The following is an 18,639-nucleotide window of genomic DNA, read 5'->3' on the forward strand; positions in this document are numbered from 1 at the left end:
CAAGGACGTCATGATGGAGAATCAGATGTTCAGCTATAAAAATCCAGGAAAAAATAAATCTTGCTTGAATGAGATGATACTGAAGCACACCATGAAGATCATCAACCTTTTGATCGGAGAGGTGAGGAGGACTTTGGGAGGGTCACATGAAAAGTTAATAGAACGCAAGGTGAGGTCAGGAGTATCCCGATATTATACTTGTTTTATATTACAGGAATGTACCATAGTTATGACATCATCTCTTGAAAATAATGTAACAAGGAGAAGTCACCGCTTGCTCAAAAGACTAAAAGAAAGACAGTGCCCCATCACAGTGCCTCCCCTTCCCGTCCTTAGTCTTGGGAAAATTAACAAATGTAACATCCAAGAAGTTACCACCAAGATCATTGGTCTGCTGACAGAAGAGGTGAGCGGTGCCGGGAATTCTGGGACATTATCCAGTAACAGACAAGGGATGTGTCTGGATGGTGACTGTATCATTGTGTGTGTCAGGTTCCTATAAGGTGTCAGGATGTCACTGTCTATTTCTCCATGGAGGAGTGGGAGTATTTAGAAGGACACAAGGATCTCTACAAGGACGTCATGATGGAGAATCAGCCGCCCCTCACATCACCGGGTAAGAGGAGACTTTATTGTAAAGGAGAGAGCAGTACGGAGGATCCACCTAGATCCCCCATCATCTGATAAACACATAGAAACAATGTACTAAGTCAGTGTGTGTGTTTCCTACAGATGGATCCAGTAATGGGAACCCACCAGAGAGATGTCCCCGTCCTCTGTATTTTCCAGCTAAAAGTGGGGCCCAAACTGTAGGGTGGTGCACATTATTGTAAAGGAGAGAGCAGTACGGAGGGTCCACCTGGATGAACTTTAAATGCAGAACATATTTATAGTTTCATTTTACTTCCATTATGTAACGACACCCCATCTATGAGAGGGTTAACGTCGTTTAGGATATTCCATTCCCGAACACCAAGGCAGCTACCAGACACTCCAATCGGGTGAACAAGAAACCCATACGAATAATTCTCCCCCAAATACGAGACGACACTCCGTGTTGAGGTTCAAGTAGGAATCACACTTTTTATTAAGGAATACAGACTCTTATATACAGAAAAAGAGGAGGTTCCTACAACCTGCTCATACTACTCCAGCAATACACCTGTGACCAGGAGCCCAATTTAACATGAGCTCATTAACTAATCCCTTAGACAGCATAGGTGACTTATAGGCATGACCTTTCAGGTCCTAGTCTTGCTGTCTCCTAGACTACAATACACATTATCCTACATATCAACACAGAACTCCTTCACACAATTACAGGGTCAAATAGCACAAGCAACAATGAAAGACCCTTAGCAGTTATCCTAGACCCATTTACATTATAACAGATAGACATAGGGTTGCCAACTCATCCCTTTAAAACAGAACACATATGAATTACACAGGTTCTGATGCTAATTTAATGCAAATAAGGCACCAAGTGAGTTTAATTACCTCCTTAATCGGCCACAGAACCTGTGTAATTAATATGTGTTCTGTTTTAAAGGGATGAGTTGGCAACCCTAGATAGACAGGTAGTTGCAGTTGATAAAATTAGCATCGTTAAGTAATAGATGGTCGGCCAGTTACATTGAACTTCCTGGAATGCCCAAATAAGGAGTTATAATTCCTGGGCATAGCCCTCACAGTGTACAGGGGATAACATCTTCATATTTCTTGAGAGAGATTGTTAATTAATATTACTACCCCATTTGAAATAATCCAAGATATATTTTCTCAGTCAGCCTATGCCCCCTAATGGACACAGGGTGATTTAGACGTAAGAGGTGCATGGGGAGCTGAAGCAGGGGTATCCCATACTTTCTAAGGGATTTTGGATTCCACGGGCCCTCCCATTACACATTATTATTAAGACATGTTGCTTCACCAAAGAGAAATCACCAGAGAGAATTGGCGCAGACCTTGCCACCATGCAGTAAGATTGAGACTTAATTATTAATGGCTGGCGAGTAATTTTGGAAAATCTGTTAAAGATGAAGCTAAAGGTGTTGTCTTTTCATTATTAAATTTTAAGGAGGTGGGGGGCAGTTTCAACAAGTCTATACTGTACACCATATGAAAGGTCCATCTCCATTCCTCAATATAACGTCATGTTCCCAACAAATGAGGAGGAGATACTGTACACCATATGAAAGGTCCATCTCCATTCCTCAATATAATGTCATGTTCCCAACAAATGAGAACTATAGTCACATGATCTATGTACAGTCATTTGGTTTGTAAATGATTGGTGTCTTGGTAATGCAAAATGATAATGAAAAGATTATTTTCAGTCTATAAGAACATCGTCAACGTATCTACGCCACCACAGCACATTTCCAAGAAATATTGTAGAGAGAGGTATTTAAAATCATATGGGAGACGGATAGAAAGTTAACTGCTGTACTTGCCACTCTACCCAACGTTCTATACACCATATGAAAGGTCCATCTCCAGTTCTCAATATAACGTCATGTTCCCAACAAATGAGGAGGAGATACTGTACACCATATGAAAGGTCCTTATTAGTGTTGCTCACGAATATTCGCATTGCGAATATTCGACTCGAATATAGCATATTCGAGAAATCGCGCTATATTTCGAATTTCGCGGTGAATATTCGCAATTCCGAATATTCGCATTTTTTCAATTTGATTTTTAAAACAGATCACATCCTATCGACGTCTAAAAGCATTGCTGGTATGATTAGAGACCCTGGGCCGAGTAGCTAAGCTGAGGCGATCCTTTTATGTTGCCAAATTGAAAAAAAAAAAATTGCGATTTTTCGCTATTGCGAATGCGAAAATGATTGCGAATTTTCGATAACTGTGGTAGGAGAACTCTGATTGTCTCTGATGCAAAAGGGGGGGGCTTTGTGTATGTGTATGTTATGAATATTTGTATGTTTGATATTATTATTTTTTGTAAGAAGGAAAAAATTGCGCATACCTTAAAAAAGGGGAGAATACAGCAGCAACTCAAAAATGTTATACAACATAAATTAATACAAGACAGAAAATGGAGTCGCTCTACAAGAATAAAAAATATGTCTAGTGACAAGACATGTGGGCAAATTATAAAATAAGCAAGTGCAAATAACTTGTGAAATACACAGTGAAACAAATATATAAAGAAATATAGTCCCAATAATAGAAAAATAATCTTTCATAAAAATGTCTTTGATATGTGAAGTGAAAAAAAGTCCAAAGCATGCAGCATGAACGTGTTCAATCTTTAAGGTGTTTGATTGACAAACGGCTGTGACAGATGGATAGAGTAAAGAATCACCACCAATGCAAAACACTTTTTATTTTCTATTGTAAAATATCAAGAATATTCTGAGCCAATCAGAGTGCTCCTTCCGCATTTGCCGAATATTCGCAATTATTTTGTATTGTAAAATATCAAGAATATTCTGAGCCAATCAGAGTGCTCCTTCTGCATTTGCCGAATATTCGCAATTATTTTGTATTGTAAAATATCACGAATATTCTGAGCCAATCAGAGCGCTCCTCCAGCATTTCTCGAAATTGCGCAATAAATATCGCATTCGCATGTTGCGATATTTCGATAAAATATCACGAATATTCTGAGCCAATCAGAGTGCTCCTACCGCAGTTATCAAAAAATCGCAATTATTTTCGCATTCGCAATAGCGAAAAATCGCAATCATTTACTTTCGATAAAATATCACGAATATTCGAATTTAGCGAATATATCTCGAATATTCGAATATATATTCGAGATATATCGCGAAATCGAATATGGCATATTCTGCTCAACACTAGTCCTTATCCATTCCTCAATATAACGTCATGTTCCCAACAAATGAGATACTGAGATTGCAGGCTTGGCAGGCTTAAATCAGGTTTGGTCTCCACCCAGAGACTGGCCACATTAATCACCTTGCAGGTGGACAGACAAACATAGAGAAAGCCATATGAAAAGTCCATCTTCATTCCCCAATATAACGTCATGTTCCCAACAAATGAGGAGGAGATACTGTACACCATATGAAAGGTCCATCTCCATTCCTCGCCATAACAAAGCAGTACACAATCGCGCTTACTCACATGGCAGGGCTTTGTAGACTGAAACATGAGCATAATACTGTATGTGGCTTCTGACTAAAATGTGAAAGTTCCATTCATTTTATTCCATAATTCCTTTTCACCAGGAGGACACTTTCTCCAGAATCCCTCGGAGGGACGTCACAATATATCTGCAGACAATAATGTGGAAGATGACGGTTTTGCACAATATTATGTAAATGCTGTTACTCCATATATACATCACAGACCTTACTGTTTGGAGGAATCAATGGATCCCTCTAATCCCGAGGAATCTTCTGCTCGATCACCTCATTGGACTCCAGACATCCACCTTCCATCTCACGGTGCAAATAGAGCACCAGACTCCTCCAATCCTAATCAATGGTCTTTCAGAAACAAAGTACTAAACACCGTTCAGAGTTCTTTGTCATGTTTGGAGTGTGGAAAATCTTTCAACTTGAAATCGGAACTTCAAATCCATCTTGGAGGTCACACCAAGGTGGCCTCTTCATCTTCAGAGTGTGGGAAGTCTTTCACCGAGAAAAGTGAACCTCTTCCACACCAGGAAAGTCCCGCTGACGAGAAGCCGTTTTCATGTACAGAGTGTGGAAAATGTTTTGTTCTAAAGAAAAATCTTCTTAAACACCAGAACACATGCCAGCATTCTTATTCATGTTCAGTGTGCGGGAAATGTTTCGCTGTCAAAGCAAAACTTCTTATCCATCATAGAATTCATACAGGTGAGCGTCCTTTTTCGTGTTCCGAGTGTGGGAAAGGTTTCGATTTCAAAACCCAACTTCTTGAGCACCAGAGAGTTCACACGGGTGAGCGTCCTTATTCTTGTTCCGAGTGCGGGAAAGGTTTCGCCGTCAAAGCAAAACTTCTTATCCATCATAGAAGTCACACAGGTGAACGTCCTTATTCTTGTTCCGAGTGCGGGAAAGGTTTCACCGTCAAAGCAAAACTTCGTATCCATCATAGAATTCACACGGGTGAGCGTCCTTTTTCGTGTTCAGAGTGCGGGAAAGGTTTTTCTCGGAACACAGAACTTCTTAGACATCAGATCGTTCACACCGGTGAAAATCCTTTTTCCTGCTCAGAGTGCGGGAAGTGTTTTAATGTGAAAGGAAACCTTGTTCAACACCAGAAGATTCACACAGCTGAGCATCCTTTTGCATGCTTGGAGTGCGGAGAAAGTTTCAACTGGAAAAAAAACCTCCTTCGACACCAGAAGAGTCACGCGGGAGAAATTCCCTTTGAATGTTCAGAGTGCGGACAGTGTTTCACCCGGAAGTTGAACCTTCTGAGGCACCAGAAAAAGCACACCGATGGAGGTCCTTTTTCATGTTCGGAGTGCGGGAAATGTTACCAACGTAAATGTAATCTAGTTAGACATCAGAAAACACACACACCTGCTGATGCTATTGACTAATGTATGGTAACCAATGAAATGTTGAGTTGTTCGATTTATAGAACAATTGTATAATAAAGCTGAGGTGAAGATGAGTGGGTTGTCTCCTTGCAGAGTCTATTGATGAGATGGTGGAAGTCGGCCATGACACTAAATGAGATCCTTATTCTTTAAATGTCCTCCACACATCCACTACTAGACATGTTTCGGTCCGAATTTGTGCTTGTTCAGAGATTTAGGATGTATCCGAAACTCCGAAATTCATTTTAATTTCGCTTTGTTATATTTGTTTCCTAACAAATTCCACATTTTCACGAACGGTTCCAGTTTGCATCAGTCGAAAAAAAAAAAAAAAAAACGATCGACTGATTCAAACACTGTCTGAAGAATAGTTGGTTGTTAACCGCTTAAGGACCGGGTCACGCATATATACGTCGACACCATGGGCGTCCGCTGAAATTTTTTCAGGGGGGGAGCTTCAGGAGCGGCGATACACAATCGCATTTAACCCTTTCTTCAAAAACTAGCGGCGGTTAAAAGCGCCTGAATACCGCAGGTAAAATGATGGTAAAGCGCCGCTTTTTAGCGGCGCTTTACCGATAATGCGGCCAGCTGGCAGTGTGAAATAGCTCTTCAGATAATTCAGCTTCACTCCATGCCCATATAAATATAGCCTAGAGAATGTACAGACCCCCCTTCAGCACAGACCCCTCCAGCACAGATGGACCGCCCCATTCAGCACAGACCCCTCCATTCAGCACAGATGGACCCCCCATTTCGCACAGACCACCCCTTCAGCACAGATGGAACCCCTTTAAGCACAGACCCCCCTTCAGCACATACCATCCTTCAGGATGGACCCCCCCCTTCAGTACAGACCCCCCTTCAGCACAGATGGACCCCCCCCCCCGCTTCAGTACAGACCCCCCCTTCAGCACAGATGGACCCACCATTCAGTACAAACCCTCTTCAGCACAGACGGACCCCCTACCTCCCCCATCCCATTCAGTACCTCAGATCAGCACGGTACAGGCAGCAGGTTCCCTCCCCCTGTTGACACACTGGAGGGGGAGGCAACTTCACTCTGCTCACTGTGCCTGTGTGACATCCAGCCCAGGGACTGCTCAGACAGCCCACGGCCGCGAGACTCTTCACGATTTTTTAGGGGGGGTCAATTGCCCCCCCTTGCCCTATGGAGTGAACGCCCATGGTCGACACAATGACTTCTGTCGGCAGATCGACGTGTATATATACATCCCCTTTAAGATGCAGTTGTGTGGGCACGCGCCCGCCGCAAACTCCGTGAGTCCAACCGCGGGTCCCACGGACTCTATGTCCGCAGGGATACCCGCGATCATCTCACGGAGAGGAAGAACAAGGAAATGCTAATGTGAACAAGCATTTCCCCATTCTTCCTAGTGACAGGACACTAATCTCCGCTCCCTGTAATCGGGAGCGGTGATCAGTGTCGTGTCACACATAGCCCTCACAGTTAGAATCACTCCCTACGACGCATTTAAAGCCATTGTTCCAGCTGCAATTTTTTTTTTTTTAAGTCAGCAGCTACAGTGTTTTAATAAGAACACTTACTTATCCTAGGCGCCCACGATGTCAGCCCCCGAGGCCAATCCCTCGATCGTGGCAGGTCCCGGCGCCGCCATCCTCACTAAGAGAAATTGGCAGTGGAGCCTTGCGGCTTCACTGCCCGTTTCCTACTGTGAATGCGCGAGTTGCGCAGCGTTTTCTGAATTGGCGGCTGTTCTCTGGGATACACACAGTTCCCAGAAGACGGTTCGCCCCATTCCCCAGCAGACAACGCGAGGAGGACAAGAATAAGACCAGCTGCGGACTAGGAAGAGGCAGATTAGGAAGATCTGCCTAGCAACCACAATTCCTGGTAAGTAAAAAAAAAATTTTTTTTTTTGGAGCATTTTTATGTATTTTTTAGGGTGAACCTCTGCTTTAACCCCTTCACTGCCAGTGTCATTTTTACAGTAATCAGTGCATTTTAATAACCCTGATCGCTGTATCAATGACAATGGTGTCAAAAGTGTCCGATGTGTCCGTGATAATGTCGCAGTCACAATAAAAATCGCTGATCGCCGCCATTACTAGTAAAATAATATATATATTAATAAAAATGCTATAAATCTATCCTCTATTTTGTAGACGCTATAACTTTTGGGCAAACCAATCAATAAACTCTTATTGCGATTTATTTTTTATTTTTACCAAAAATATGTAGAAGAATACGTATCGGCCTAAACTGAGGAAAAAATAAATAATTTTATGTTTTTGGGGGGATATTTATTATAGCAAAAAGTAAAAAATATTGATTTTTTTTCAAAATTGTCGCTCTATTTTTGTTTATAGCGCAAAAAATAAAAACGGCAGAGGTGATCAAATACCACCAAAAAAAAGCTATATTTGTGGGGGGAAAAAGGACGGCAATTTTGTTTGGGAGCCACATCGCACGAGCGCGCAATTGTCTGTTAAAGCGAGGCAGTGCCGAATCGCCAAAAATTGGCCAGGTCCTTTACCTGCCTAAAGGTCCGGGTCTTAAGTGGTTAATTTGCAGGGATTTCCTCTCACTTCCTGTTTGGCTATGGGACAGGAAGTCAGGGGAAATCTCCACAATAGAACACAGATGGTAAAAAATAATTGAATAGGGGTTCTAACCCTCCTTTACTCTATCCTAAATGAAAAACATTTTTTTTGTATTTACTAAGAATAACTATGACAGATACTAAATACATTAGTCTTGTGCTAACGATGATCAAACTATTTTTTATTTATTTTTTTAGCTGTCGGCATATGAATTATTATGCAGTGTTAGCTATACATTTTACATGAATGCACTTGGAATTCATGTTTCTGAATTTAAGAACTCTATCAAATATTTATTTGTTTTTAATGGTATGTTTTATGCTTACACTATACGAAAAATCAGGCAAAAATCGGTCGTTCAGACAGTTCGTTCGTTTTTCGTACAGTTAATGGGCACAAAATTGATAATCGTTGGGACGTTTCTGAGCCGAAAAAACGAAGGACAAGTTTGGAAATTTTCTGCCGAACGAACGATAAATCGGAAGGTTAATGTGTTTCCCGTCCGAACTTTCTGCACTAGGTATATGTAAAAAAAAAACTAACCAAATTTTTTTTATTTATGTCCACTGAACGATTTATCGGTCATTACATAATGGCACTATCGTTTGCGCTCACGACCGAATGTTCGTTTTTCGAAAGTTCGTTCGGAAGATTTTTCGTGGGTTGTATGGCCAGCATTAGTCATTGTTAAGCTAAAGTATAATGGGGTAGATTCAGGTACATTTGCGCATTTTTTACGGAGGCGCAGCGCACCGTTTTGCCGCGGCGCCTTCGTAAATTACCTGCGCTACGCTCGATTCACGGAGCAGTAGCTCCGTAAATTGCGTGGGCGCTCCTGAAAAATGTCCGGCGTAATTGTGCTTAATTTAAATGATCCCGTAGGGGGCGTGGATCATTTAAATTAGGCGCGTTCCCGCGCCGAGCGTAGTGCGCATGCTCCGTCGGGAAACTTTCCCGACGTGCATTGCGGTAAATGACGTCGCAAGGACGTCATTTGCTTCAAAGTGAACGTGAATGGCGTCCAGCGCCATTCACGATTCACTTACGCAAACGACGTAATTTTTCAAAAACGCGACGCGGGAACGACGGGTATATGTAGCATTGGCTGCACCTGCTAATAGCATGGGCAGCCTTACGCAAAAGCCGACGTACGCAAACGACGTAAATTGCGTACGCAGGGTGCGTGTACGGTTGTGAATCGGCGTTAGTATGCAATTTGCATACTCTACGCTGACCACAACGGGAACGCCACCTAGCGGCCTGCGTAAGAATGCAGCCTAAGATATGACGGCATAAGGAGCCTTATGCCAGTCATATCTTAGGCTGCAGTCGGCGTATCGAGGTTCCTGAATCAGGAGCATTCGATACGCCGGGGCAAGTAAGCAATTGCGCTGCGTAACTATGGTTACGCAGACGCAATTGCTCTCTGAATCTACCCCACTGTGTTTGCTTCATTATGTTGCATGTTTATTACATAGAGGTCAAACAATGAAAAAACAACATGAACTGCAGTTATAATGTTCCCCACAAGGTGGCAATGTAATCTACAATAGCTGGAACGCACACACACAGGAAGTGTTAGGGGCAGACAGGAAGTGATGTCAGGTACCAACAGGAAGTTCTGGTTGAGAGACGCGCTCAAAGAAAATAGAGAGGAGACATTGTTGGAACTGGCAGCAGAGGAGGTAATAAGATATTATTTTATATTTACACCCAGTAACCCCGTCATGTCCGTCCTCTTCCTCCATAGTCACTGCGATGTCTTTTATCTCCAGCAGATGATGACGTAGCTCCCAGCTGTCCCTGATTTTGAGGGACTGTCCCTGATTTGAAGCAATGTCCCTCTGTCCCTCATTCCTCCTCATTTGTCCCTCATGTTGCTCTGATCTACAGAGTTGTATATAAAATGCACTTTTTATCTTTCAAAAAGTGTTTCCCAGGGCTAAACCTTTCATCCAAATTCTAAATTGCTGCATTTGTACACTTTAAAAGCCAATATAAGGGAATAGTAATGGTAAAAAAAAGTCCTTGTGGATTTAATTATTTTTTTTTTGTTAATTCTCCTTTAAGGGGGTGTGTCCTATGCCTACATACATTTGTTAGTAGGTGTCCCTCATGCCCATCTCAAAATGTTGGGAGGTATGTGATGATATACACATATAGCCAGATTCACGTAGATTGGTGCATATTTGTGTCGGCGTAGCGCATCTCATATGCGCTACGCCGACGTAACTCTGAGAGACAAGTGCAGTATTCACAAAGCACTCGCTCCCTACGTTGCGCCAGCGTAACGTAAATTGGCCGGCGTAAGCCCCGCCTAATTCAAAGTAGGAAGGTAGTGGGCGTGATACATTTAAATTAACCGTGACCCCATGTAAATGAAGGGCCGAACGAACGGCGCATGCGCGCGCATGCTCAGAATCACATTGCAGGAGCTGCGGTGGCTCAACGCGATTGGCACTGCGCTGACAAGCCATTCACCTCTGCAGCTAGGGGTTCGGATCCCGGTCTCGGCTACATGTGAATTGAGTTTGGTGGTCTCAGCCCGGCTCCCAGTGGGTGTGCTATGCGAGGTAAGCCTGCGCTTAGTACGCCCACCCCCCTCCCACAAAAACCACCACACTTACACGCACTCGAAATTGGGTTAACATGCACGCACTTTGACCACGCGGTCTCTAAAAAAGAGAGGCGAAGGACTAACGGGGCTGGTTGAGCGGGCTAGATCCTCTCACTCCCTTATAGGGAGTCCCTCTGCCCCGTTGGGCTTCAAAGCGGAGCAGGTAGGGCGGGCTGTGTGGGAGGACCCCCTCACACACCCGCCATTGCCACCCGGGGCATGGAGAAAGGTGGCAGATTGCCTCTGGGGGAGGCCTGCCTACTCCCAACTCCTGCAGTCCGGCTCCTCTCTCGAGTACACGCACAAAATACACTTAAAAGAATCACGTTGCATATACTCCCTAAGATACGACGGCTCAATGCCTACGACGTGAACGTAACCCACGCCCAGCCCCATTCACGTACGACATAGGCAAACGACGTAAAATACGACGGCTGTTCCCTGGTCCATGCCCTAACATGACTTACACCTGCTTTAGGTGGAATAACTTTACGCCGGACGTACGCCTTACGTAAACGGCGTAGATTACAGCGACGGGTACAAGTACGTTCGTGAATCGGCGTATCTCGGTAATTTGCATATTCGACGCGTAAATCAATGGAAGCGCCCCTTGCGGCCAGCGTAAATATGAGCCCAAGATATGACGGCGTAGGAGACTTACCTCGGTCGGATCAAGCCAAAATTCAGGCGTATCGAGAATTAGGCGCACAGATACGATGGCGCATCCGAGAACTTACGCGGCGTATCAGAAGATACGTCGGCGTAAGTCCTTACTTGAATCTGGGCCATAGAGTATTTTAAATTGTGCCTATAACCATTTATCCAACTGTTTAAAGTCCAGATACATCCCAAATATAGAGCTATTTATCCAACTTTCCATCCAAAGCCTCTGGTTTATAGACCGGATACATCCTAAATATAGAACCATTTATCCAACTGTCCATCCAGAGCCTCTGGTTTATAGACCAGACACATCCTAAATATACAGTGGGGAAAATTATTATTTTAGCCCCTGCAGATTTTGTAAGTTTGCCCACTTACAAAGAAATGAAGGGTCTATTTTTAATTTGGGTGCAGGGCTTACCTTAATATCTATATAAGACCCAATTTGGGCTTGTAATGAGGGGGAGGGGGGGGGGGTAATGACCTGGGGGTGGGGCCCATGCAATTTTTCCCAATGATTTTCATCCATATTGCAGGGACCAGACATTACATTAAAGCCGCAAGCGGTTTTAAATGAATTTTTTCCTATATAAATGTCACTTTGTGCAGGGACAGTTCTAAACACGGGAAACATGTGCCACTTTACGGGCATACTATAGACACCCAGCAGGCACAATATTTTTAAAGGAATATTTCACTTTTTTTTTCACTTTAAGCATCATTAAAATCGCTGCTCCCTTTTTTTTGCATTGAAATATGTTCCCTGGGGCAAGACCCGGGTCCCCAGACCCTTTTTAGGACAATAACTTGCATATCAGCCTTTAAAATTAGCACTTTCGATTTCGAACATTCGAGTCCCATAGACTTTAATGAGGTTCTAAAGTTTGCGCAAACTTTCGGTCCGTTCGCAGGTTCTGGTGTGAACCGAACCAGGGGGTGTTCGGCTCATCCCTATTGCAGAGACGTTGGTTCATAGACCAGATACAGAATATTTCTTGAAATGGACTTTAAACTCATTATACGTGTGACATTGTATTGGCTATAAACTGAGTGTAATGATCTTTGACTGACCCAGGGCATGTAGTTCATCGCAAAAAAAATCTTCATGTCTTAGCAGAATTTGGACGTTGCCTCTCAGGTTGGGGTATTAGAATGATCCCTTCACAAGGAGTCCTGTAATATTGTATAAGAAGCAGTGTAGACATTGGTCACCCCAGTACAGTACACATAAATCTCAATTCATTATTGGTCCACAGAGAGGAGTGTCCTGTATAGATCACATGACCACATCAATGAGGATGGAGAAGGACTGGAATCACATGACTGGGAAGATAATGGACCTCACCCTGGAGATCATCTACCTGCTGACCGGAGAGGTGAGGAGGATTCTGGGAGGTCACATGACATCACCTTTACCGCAACTACTAAAATACAGATTTGACCGGAGAGAGGTAGCACTATCAGGCCCTCTGAATTTTTCTCCTACCCATAGGCCCGGATTCACAAAGCACTTGCGGCGACGTATCTCCAGATACGCTGCGTAAGTGCAAATATGCGCCGTCGTATCTATGCGCCGGACCCACTGACTAAGATTTGCCTAAAAACAGGCTTCATCCAACCGACGTAACTTGCCTACGCTGGCGTAGAGTGGGCGCATATTTACGCTGGACGCATTTGGCGCTCCCATCGATTTTCTATTCAAATATGCAAATGAGGGAGATGCAGCGATTCACGAACGTACGTGCGCCTGACGCAAGTGCGCGTAAGTTATACGTACGTCGTAAAGTTATGCCCCATAAAGGAGGTGTAACTCAGCAGCATCCATGCAAAGAGCTGCACCAGGGAACACAAGCCGGCGTAGTTTACGTTGGACGTGAATATGGCTGAGCGTAGGTTACGTTCACGCCGTAGGCAGTGATCCGGCGTATCTTAGGGAGTAGTTCCGACGTGATTCTGAGTATGTGCACTGGGATGCGTCCACGGGACGGCGCATGCGCCGTTCGTTATACGTATCTGTCTGACGCTCGGCCCATCATTTGCATGGGGTCACGCCTCATTTGCATGGCTTACGCCCACTTCCACCTACGCCGGCTTACGCCTAGGAAACCCAGCGCAGTTTTGGGAGCACTGGCTTTGTGAATTCAGTGCTTGCCTCTCTGCGCTGCGACGGCGTAGCATACAAAAGATACGCTACGGCGGCATAAATGTGCGCCGCTGTCTGTGAATCCGGGCCATACTGTCCACTGTCATATCCTTCACACTCCTGTCCTGTGCATACCGCCTAAGAACTTTTTATTGCTTCAGTAAGTGATCATGGAAAGAAAAAAAAGACGCCAACCTGTTTCGGGTGTCCAAAGTTCTCCCTCTTCCTCAGGTCTTTGGACTTCTGAAACGCGTTGGATATCTATTGTACTTTCCATAGTCACTGAATTATTAAATATTTTTTTGGACTCTTAGATCGTTTGGTGCTTTTTCTGGTGCAACTGTATGTAGACTACTTAGTTTGGATGACCCCTACATTTTAGGGGGCTGTGCTTCTCTTTGTAGAGGGCTGATGAGCTCAAGACGTTTGGTTCCATTAAGAACTTAATTTTCACTTGTAGAGGATTCCTGTCTAGTGTCAAGCCCCCGCCTTGTCTTTAAGGCAGGAGGGGAACACTGGACGTGTTTGTAGTAATTTGTTCTGCTTCTCTCCACTCAGGATCATACGGTAGTGAAGAAAACATCTGGTGGGCCATTGACACCCAAAAGCGGCCTTCACAGGACATCACCCATCACAGTGTCTCCACCTCAATGCCAAAGAATGCCAAAAAAAAACAATGCTAAGAAAGTTCTTGATGTCACCAAGAAGATCATTGAACTGCTGACAGGAGAGGTGAGTGGTGCCGGGAATTCTGGGACATTATCTAGTAAGAGACAAGGGATGTGTCTGGATGGTGACTGTATCATTGTGTGTGTCAGGATGTCACGGTCTCTCTGAAGGCATATTTGGAAGGACCCAAGCACCTCTCGAAGGACGCCTCGACGAAGAATCAGCCGCCCCTCACATCACCGGGTAAGAGGAGACTTTATTGTAGAGGAGAGAGCAGTACGGAGGGTCCACCTAGATCCCCCATCATCTGATAAACACATAGAAACAATGTATTCAGTCAATGTGTGTGTTTCCTACAGATGGATCCAGTAATGGGAACCCACGTGAAAGATGTCCCCGTCCTCTGTATTCCCAGCTAACAGTGGGGCCCAAACTGTAGGGCGGTGCACATTATTGTAAAGGAGAGAGCAGTATGGAGGGTCCACCTAGATCCCCCATCATCTGATAAACACATAGAAACAATGTATTCAGTCAGTGTGTGTGTTTCCTACAGATGGATCCAGTAACAGAAACCCACCAGAGAGATGTCCCTGTCCTCTGGATTCCACGCAGGAAGATAACACCATCCCTGACCATGTTCCGGTAGGTGGTGATGAGGGTCTAGGACTCAAGAGTCACTCCAATCTTTAAGAGATTATTTCCTTCGGTGTGTTTTTTTTGGTTATTAGAATTCATTTTCGAGATGTTATTTTCTGTCCTTTTGTTGGTTTAGGATGAAGACATTGTTACCATGAAAATCAATATTAAAGGGGAAAATGAAAATGACACGGATGATGAAGTGACCACCGTGACAATTAAAGAGGAGGAATCTGATCAAGAAGACATCGGCACGGGTAAGTAATGCGGAGATCTTTCACATTTTAATTTTAATCCAGCAAGTATAAAGTGTACAGATTTAAATCCACAGACCTTCTCCTAATCTGTGAAGAGGAGAATAGATTATAAATGGTGGATCACTGTCAATTTCATCCGAAAAAGTCACGATATGATAAGCGTGAGAAAATTGTGTCAGCCTAAATTTTGCTTTCCCTGGTTCCTCTCTCTCCTGTCCTCATCAACATTCTAATGAAACTTTTACATAAAACCTTTTTGCATCAGGTACAACAATCACAGACACAAATTCTTCACAGGCATATATGTATCTTCTCCAAGAATCAATTCTATTTGTCAGCAGCACAAAGCACCCCATAATAGTGTAGTACGTGTAGAAGTTGGTGTATTGTAAGATAAAGCAGGTTATTCAAATAAAAACAATGTAAGAGTAGAACCAGAGAGAAAAACTCCCAGAGAAAGCCACCGCCGACCCAGGATCGTGCAGCATTGAGACTCTGCCTTTACGCGTTTCGTCCAATCTGAGGTTTTCCCGGTTTTATGTTTTTGTTATTATTATAATTCAGGATTTCTATAGCATCAATAGTTTGTGCAGAGCTTTACATTATAAATACAAGAGGAATAGGAGGGCCCTTCTTCTAAGAGCTTATACTCTAATGCCGCGTACACACGATCGGACATCCCGACAACAAAACCGTGGATAATTTTCCGACGGATGTTGGCACAAACTTGTCTTGCATACACACGGTCACACAAATTTTGTCGGAGATTGCGAATGTCAAGAACGCTGTCACGTACAGCACGTACGACGGCACAATAAAACGGAAATTCCATACCAATTGCGCCACTCTTTGGGCTCCTTCTGCTAATCTTGTGTTAGTAGAAGTTTGATGAGAGACGATTCGTGTTTTTTCAGCTTTGTGCTTTTCAGTCCGTTACAGCGTGATGAATGTGCTATCTCCATTACGAACGCTACCAGACCGAGCGCTTCCGTCTCTTACTTGATTCAGAGCATGCGGGGAATTTTGTGCGTCAGAATTGTCTACACATGCTCGGAATTTACGAGAACGGATTTTGTTGTCGGAAAATTTGAGAACCAGTTCTCAAATTTTTGTTGTTGGAAATTCCGACAGAAAATGTCCGATAGGGCCTACACACGATCGGAATTTCCAAGCTCCCATCGAACATTTGTTGTCGGAAATTCCAAGCGTGTGTACGCGGCATAAGAGAAACCATATGAAAGGTCCATCTTCATTCCTCAATATAACGTCATGTTCCCAACAAATGAGGAGGAGATACTGTACACCATATGAAAGGTCCATCTTCATTCCTCAATATAATGTCATGTTCCCAACAAATGAGGAGGAGATACTGTACACCATATGAAAGGTCCATCTCCATTCCTCAATATAACGTCATGTTCCCAACAACTGTGCTATGGCTCATTGAAGATTCCGGGGAATGGGCGTTCCTATGGTGAGAGAAGGTGATTGACGGCCGGCCCTGGCACGTCACGCTTCTCCGGAAATAGCCGAAATAGGCTTGGCTATTCACGGCGCCTGCGCATAGCCTGTGCGCAGGCGCCGTGAAGAGCCGAGACCTACTCCGGCTGTCTTCGGGGAGCGTGACGTGCCAGAGCCGGCAGTCAATCATCCTCCCTCTCCATAGGCACGCCCATTCCCCGCGGGAGTCGGATTCTTCAATGATCGATAGCACAGTGAGTACGGGGATTAAAAATTTAAGACCGGCATACCGTAGCTCGCGCTACGATGCCGAATGTAATGGTATAATGATGTGAAGGAGGGTGAACCACCGCTTTAGTATATTGCACACTTTATCTGATTTGCTTTTTTATATTTTAGTGTCATAAATGCACACATTTGCATTGCTGAGCTTTGTAGAACATCTGACCGCTTGACAAATACTGTATACAATGGAACCTTGGATTGCGAGTAACGCGGTTAACGAGCGTTTCATAGAACGAGCACTGTATTTGCTAAAATCCTAACTCGGTTTGCGAGTGTTGTCTCGCAAAAAGAGGAAGGATTCAGGCCAAAGCGGGTGCAGTACCACGTTTGGCCTGAGGTGGGGGCGCTAGAGCCGAATGGGGCCGATCGGTGGCGTTCGGAAACGGCCGGTAAGGCCGAGGACAGTTTGCCTGACCTCGGAAAGGCTTGTGAACAAAGTCTTTCCAAGGTCAGCCGAACTGTCCCCGGGCCGTTCCGAGGCTCTCTGGCACCCCCCCCCCCGCATGCGGTATGGCATACAATTGAAGTCAATGCGGGGAAAAATATATTTTTGTTTCCATTATGCTCGTAATCCAAGGTTCCACTGTCTATCCTTTCTGCCTGAAACAAACTTTAACTTTTATTTAAAAATTGCTTCCCAACAGACGGACACTATCTCCAGAATCCATCAGAGGAATCTTCTGATAATCCACAAAATCTGACTTCAAATAGATCAAAAGATCCATCCAATGCCAAGGAATCTTCTTCGAGCTGTAAAGGAGTTCAAAATGGCGAGGACCCGTCTTGTCTGGCGTGTGGGAAAACATTTAAAACTATATCTGAACTGCTAGTCCATCTTAAATCTCACACCAATTTGCCTGCGACACAATCGGAGCCTGAAAAATATGAACTTTTTGCGCACCACACATGTGCTCGTCCTCATTCATGTTCGTTTTGCGGGAAAAGTTTCTACGAGAAAGGAAAACTTGTTATTCATGAGAAAATTCACACAGGTGAGCGGCCTTACTCGTGCTCGGAGTGCGGGAAATGTTTCCTTCGGAAGGCAGAACATCGTATACACCAGAGAATTCACACAGGGGAGCGTCCCTATTCGTGTTCAGAGTGTGGGAAAAATTTCTCACGGAAAACGGACCTTCTCACACACCAGAGAATTCACACAGGTGAAAGTCCTTATTCCTGTTCTTATTGTGGAAAACGTTTCAATGTGAAAACAAACCTGATTACACACGAGAGAAGTCACACTGGGGAGCGTCCTTTTTCATGCTCGGAGTGCGGGAAATGTTTTACACGGAAAACAAGCCTACTTAATCATCAGGAAAAACACAAAGACGAAGGTTCTTTTTCATGCCCAGAGTGTGGGAAAGGTTTTACACGGAAAGGAAATCTAATTAGACATCAGAGAACACACACATTATCTGAGAGTCCCCACCCTAGTCCCCCCCTTACATCAGGATCCCCACCCTAGTCCCCCCCCCTTACATCAGGATCCCCATCCTAGTCCCCCCTTACATCAGGGTCTCCCACTTAGATCAGGGTTGCCATCAGAGTCCCCCATTACATTAAAGTCTCCCCTTACATCAAGTTCTCTATCGGGAGCCCCATCATTGTCCCCCTTACATCAGGGATTCTTTTAGAGTCCCTATTTGCATCAAGTTCCCCATCAGAGTCCCTCTTTACATCAAGATCCCTATTAAAGTCCCCCCTTACGTCAAGTTCTCCATCAGGGTCCCCATCATAGTCCCTCTTACATCAGGGTCCCCATTTGCATCAAGTTCTCCATCAGAGTCTCCCTTTAC

The 18,639-nt window shown here is 44.1% G+C and overlaps 2 protein-coding genes across 2 annotated transcripts; both read left to right on the forward strand.

The window, feature by feature from the left end:
* The first annotated feature begins 577 nt into the window (after nucleotides 1–577).
* Nucleotides 578–5,600, forward strand: LOC120909480 (gastrula zinc finger protein XlCGF52.1-like). The gene is made up of 2 exons (XM_040321257.1): nucleotides 578–616; nucleotides 4,220–5,600. The coding sequence occupies exons 1-2, from the start codon at nucleotides 583–585 to the stop codon at nucleotides 5,524–5,526; spliced, it is 1,341 nt and encodes a 446-aa protein (XP_040177191.1). The 5' UTR covers nucleotides 578–582; the 3' UTR covers nucleotides 5,527–5,600.
* Nucleotides 5,601–9,546: 3,946 nt separating this feature from the next.
* Nucleotides 9,547–18,342, forward strand: LOC120909478 (oocyte zinc finger protein XlCOF8.4-like). The gene is made up of 7 exons (XM_040321255.1): nucleotides 9,547–9,797; nucleotides 12,649–12,768; nucleotides 14,094–14,267; nucleotides 14,354–14,447; nucleotides 14,758–14,846; nucleotides 14,977–15,097; nucleotides 17,488–18,342. Exons 1-7 carry the CDS (start codon nucleotides 9,711–9,713, stop codon nucleotides 18,306–18,308), a joined length of 1,506 nt encoding a protein of 501 aa, XP_040177189.1. The 5' UTR covers nucleotides 9,547–9,710; the 3' UTR covers nucleotides 18,309–18,342.
* The last annotated feature ends 297 nt before the right edge of the window (nucleotides 18,343–18,639 follow it).

Source organism: Rana temporaria, chromosome 8 (genome assembly GCF_905171775.1).
Source record: "Rana temporaria chromosome 8, aRanTem1.1, whole genome shotgun sequence".
NCBI lineage: Eukaryota > Metazoa > Chordata > Amphibia > Anura > Ranidae > Rana > Rana temporaria.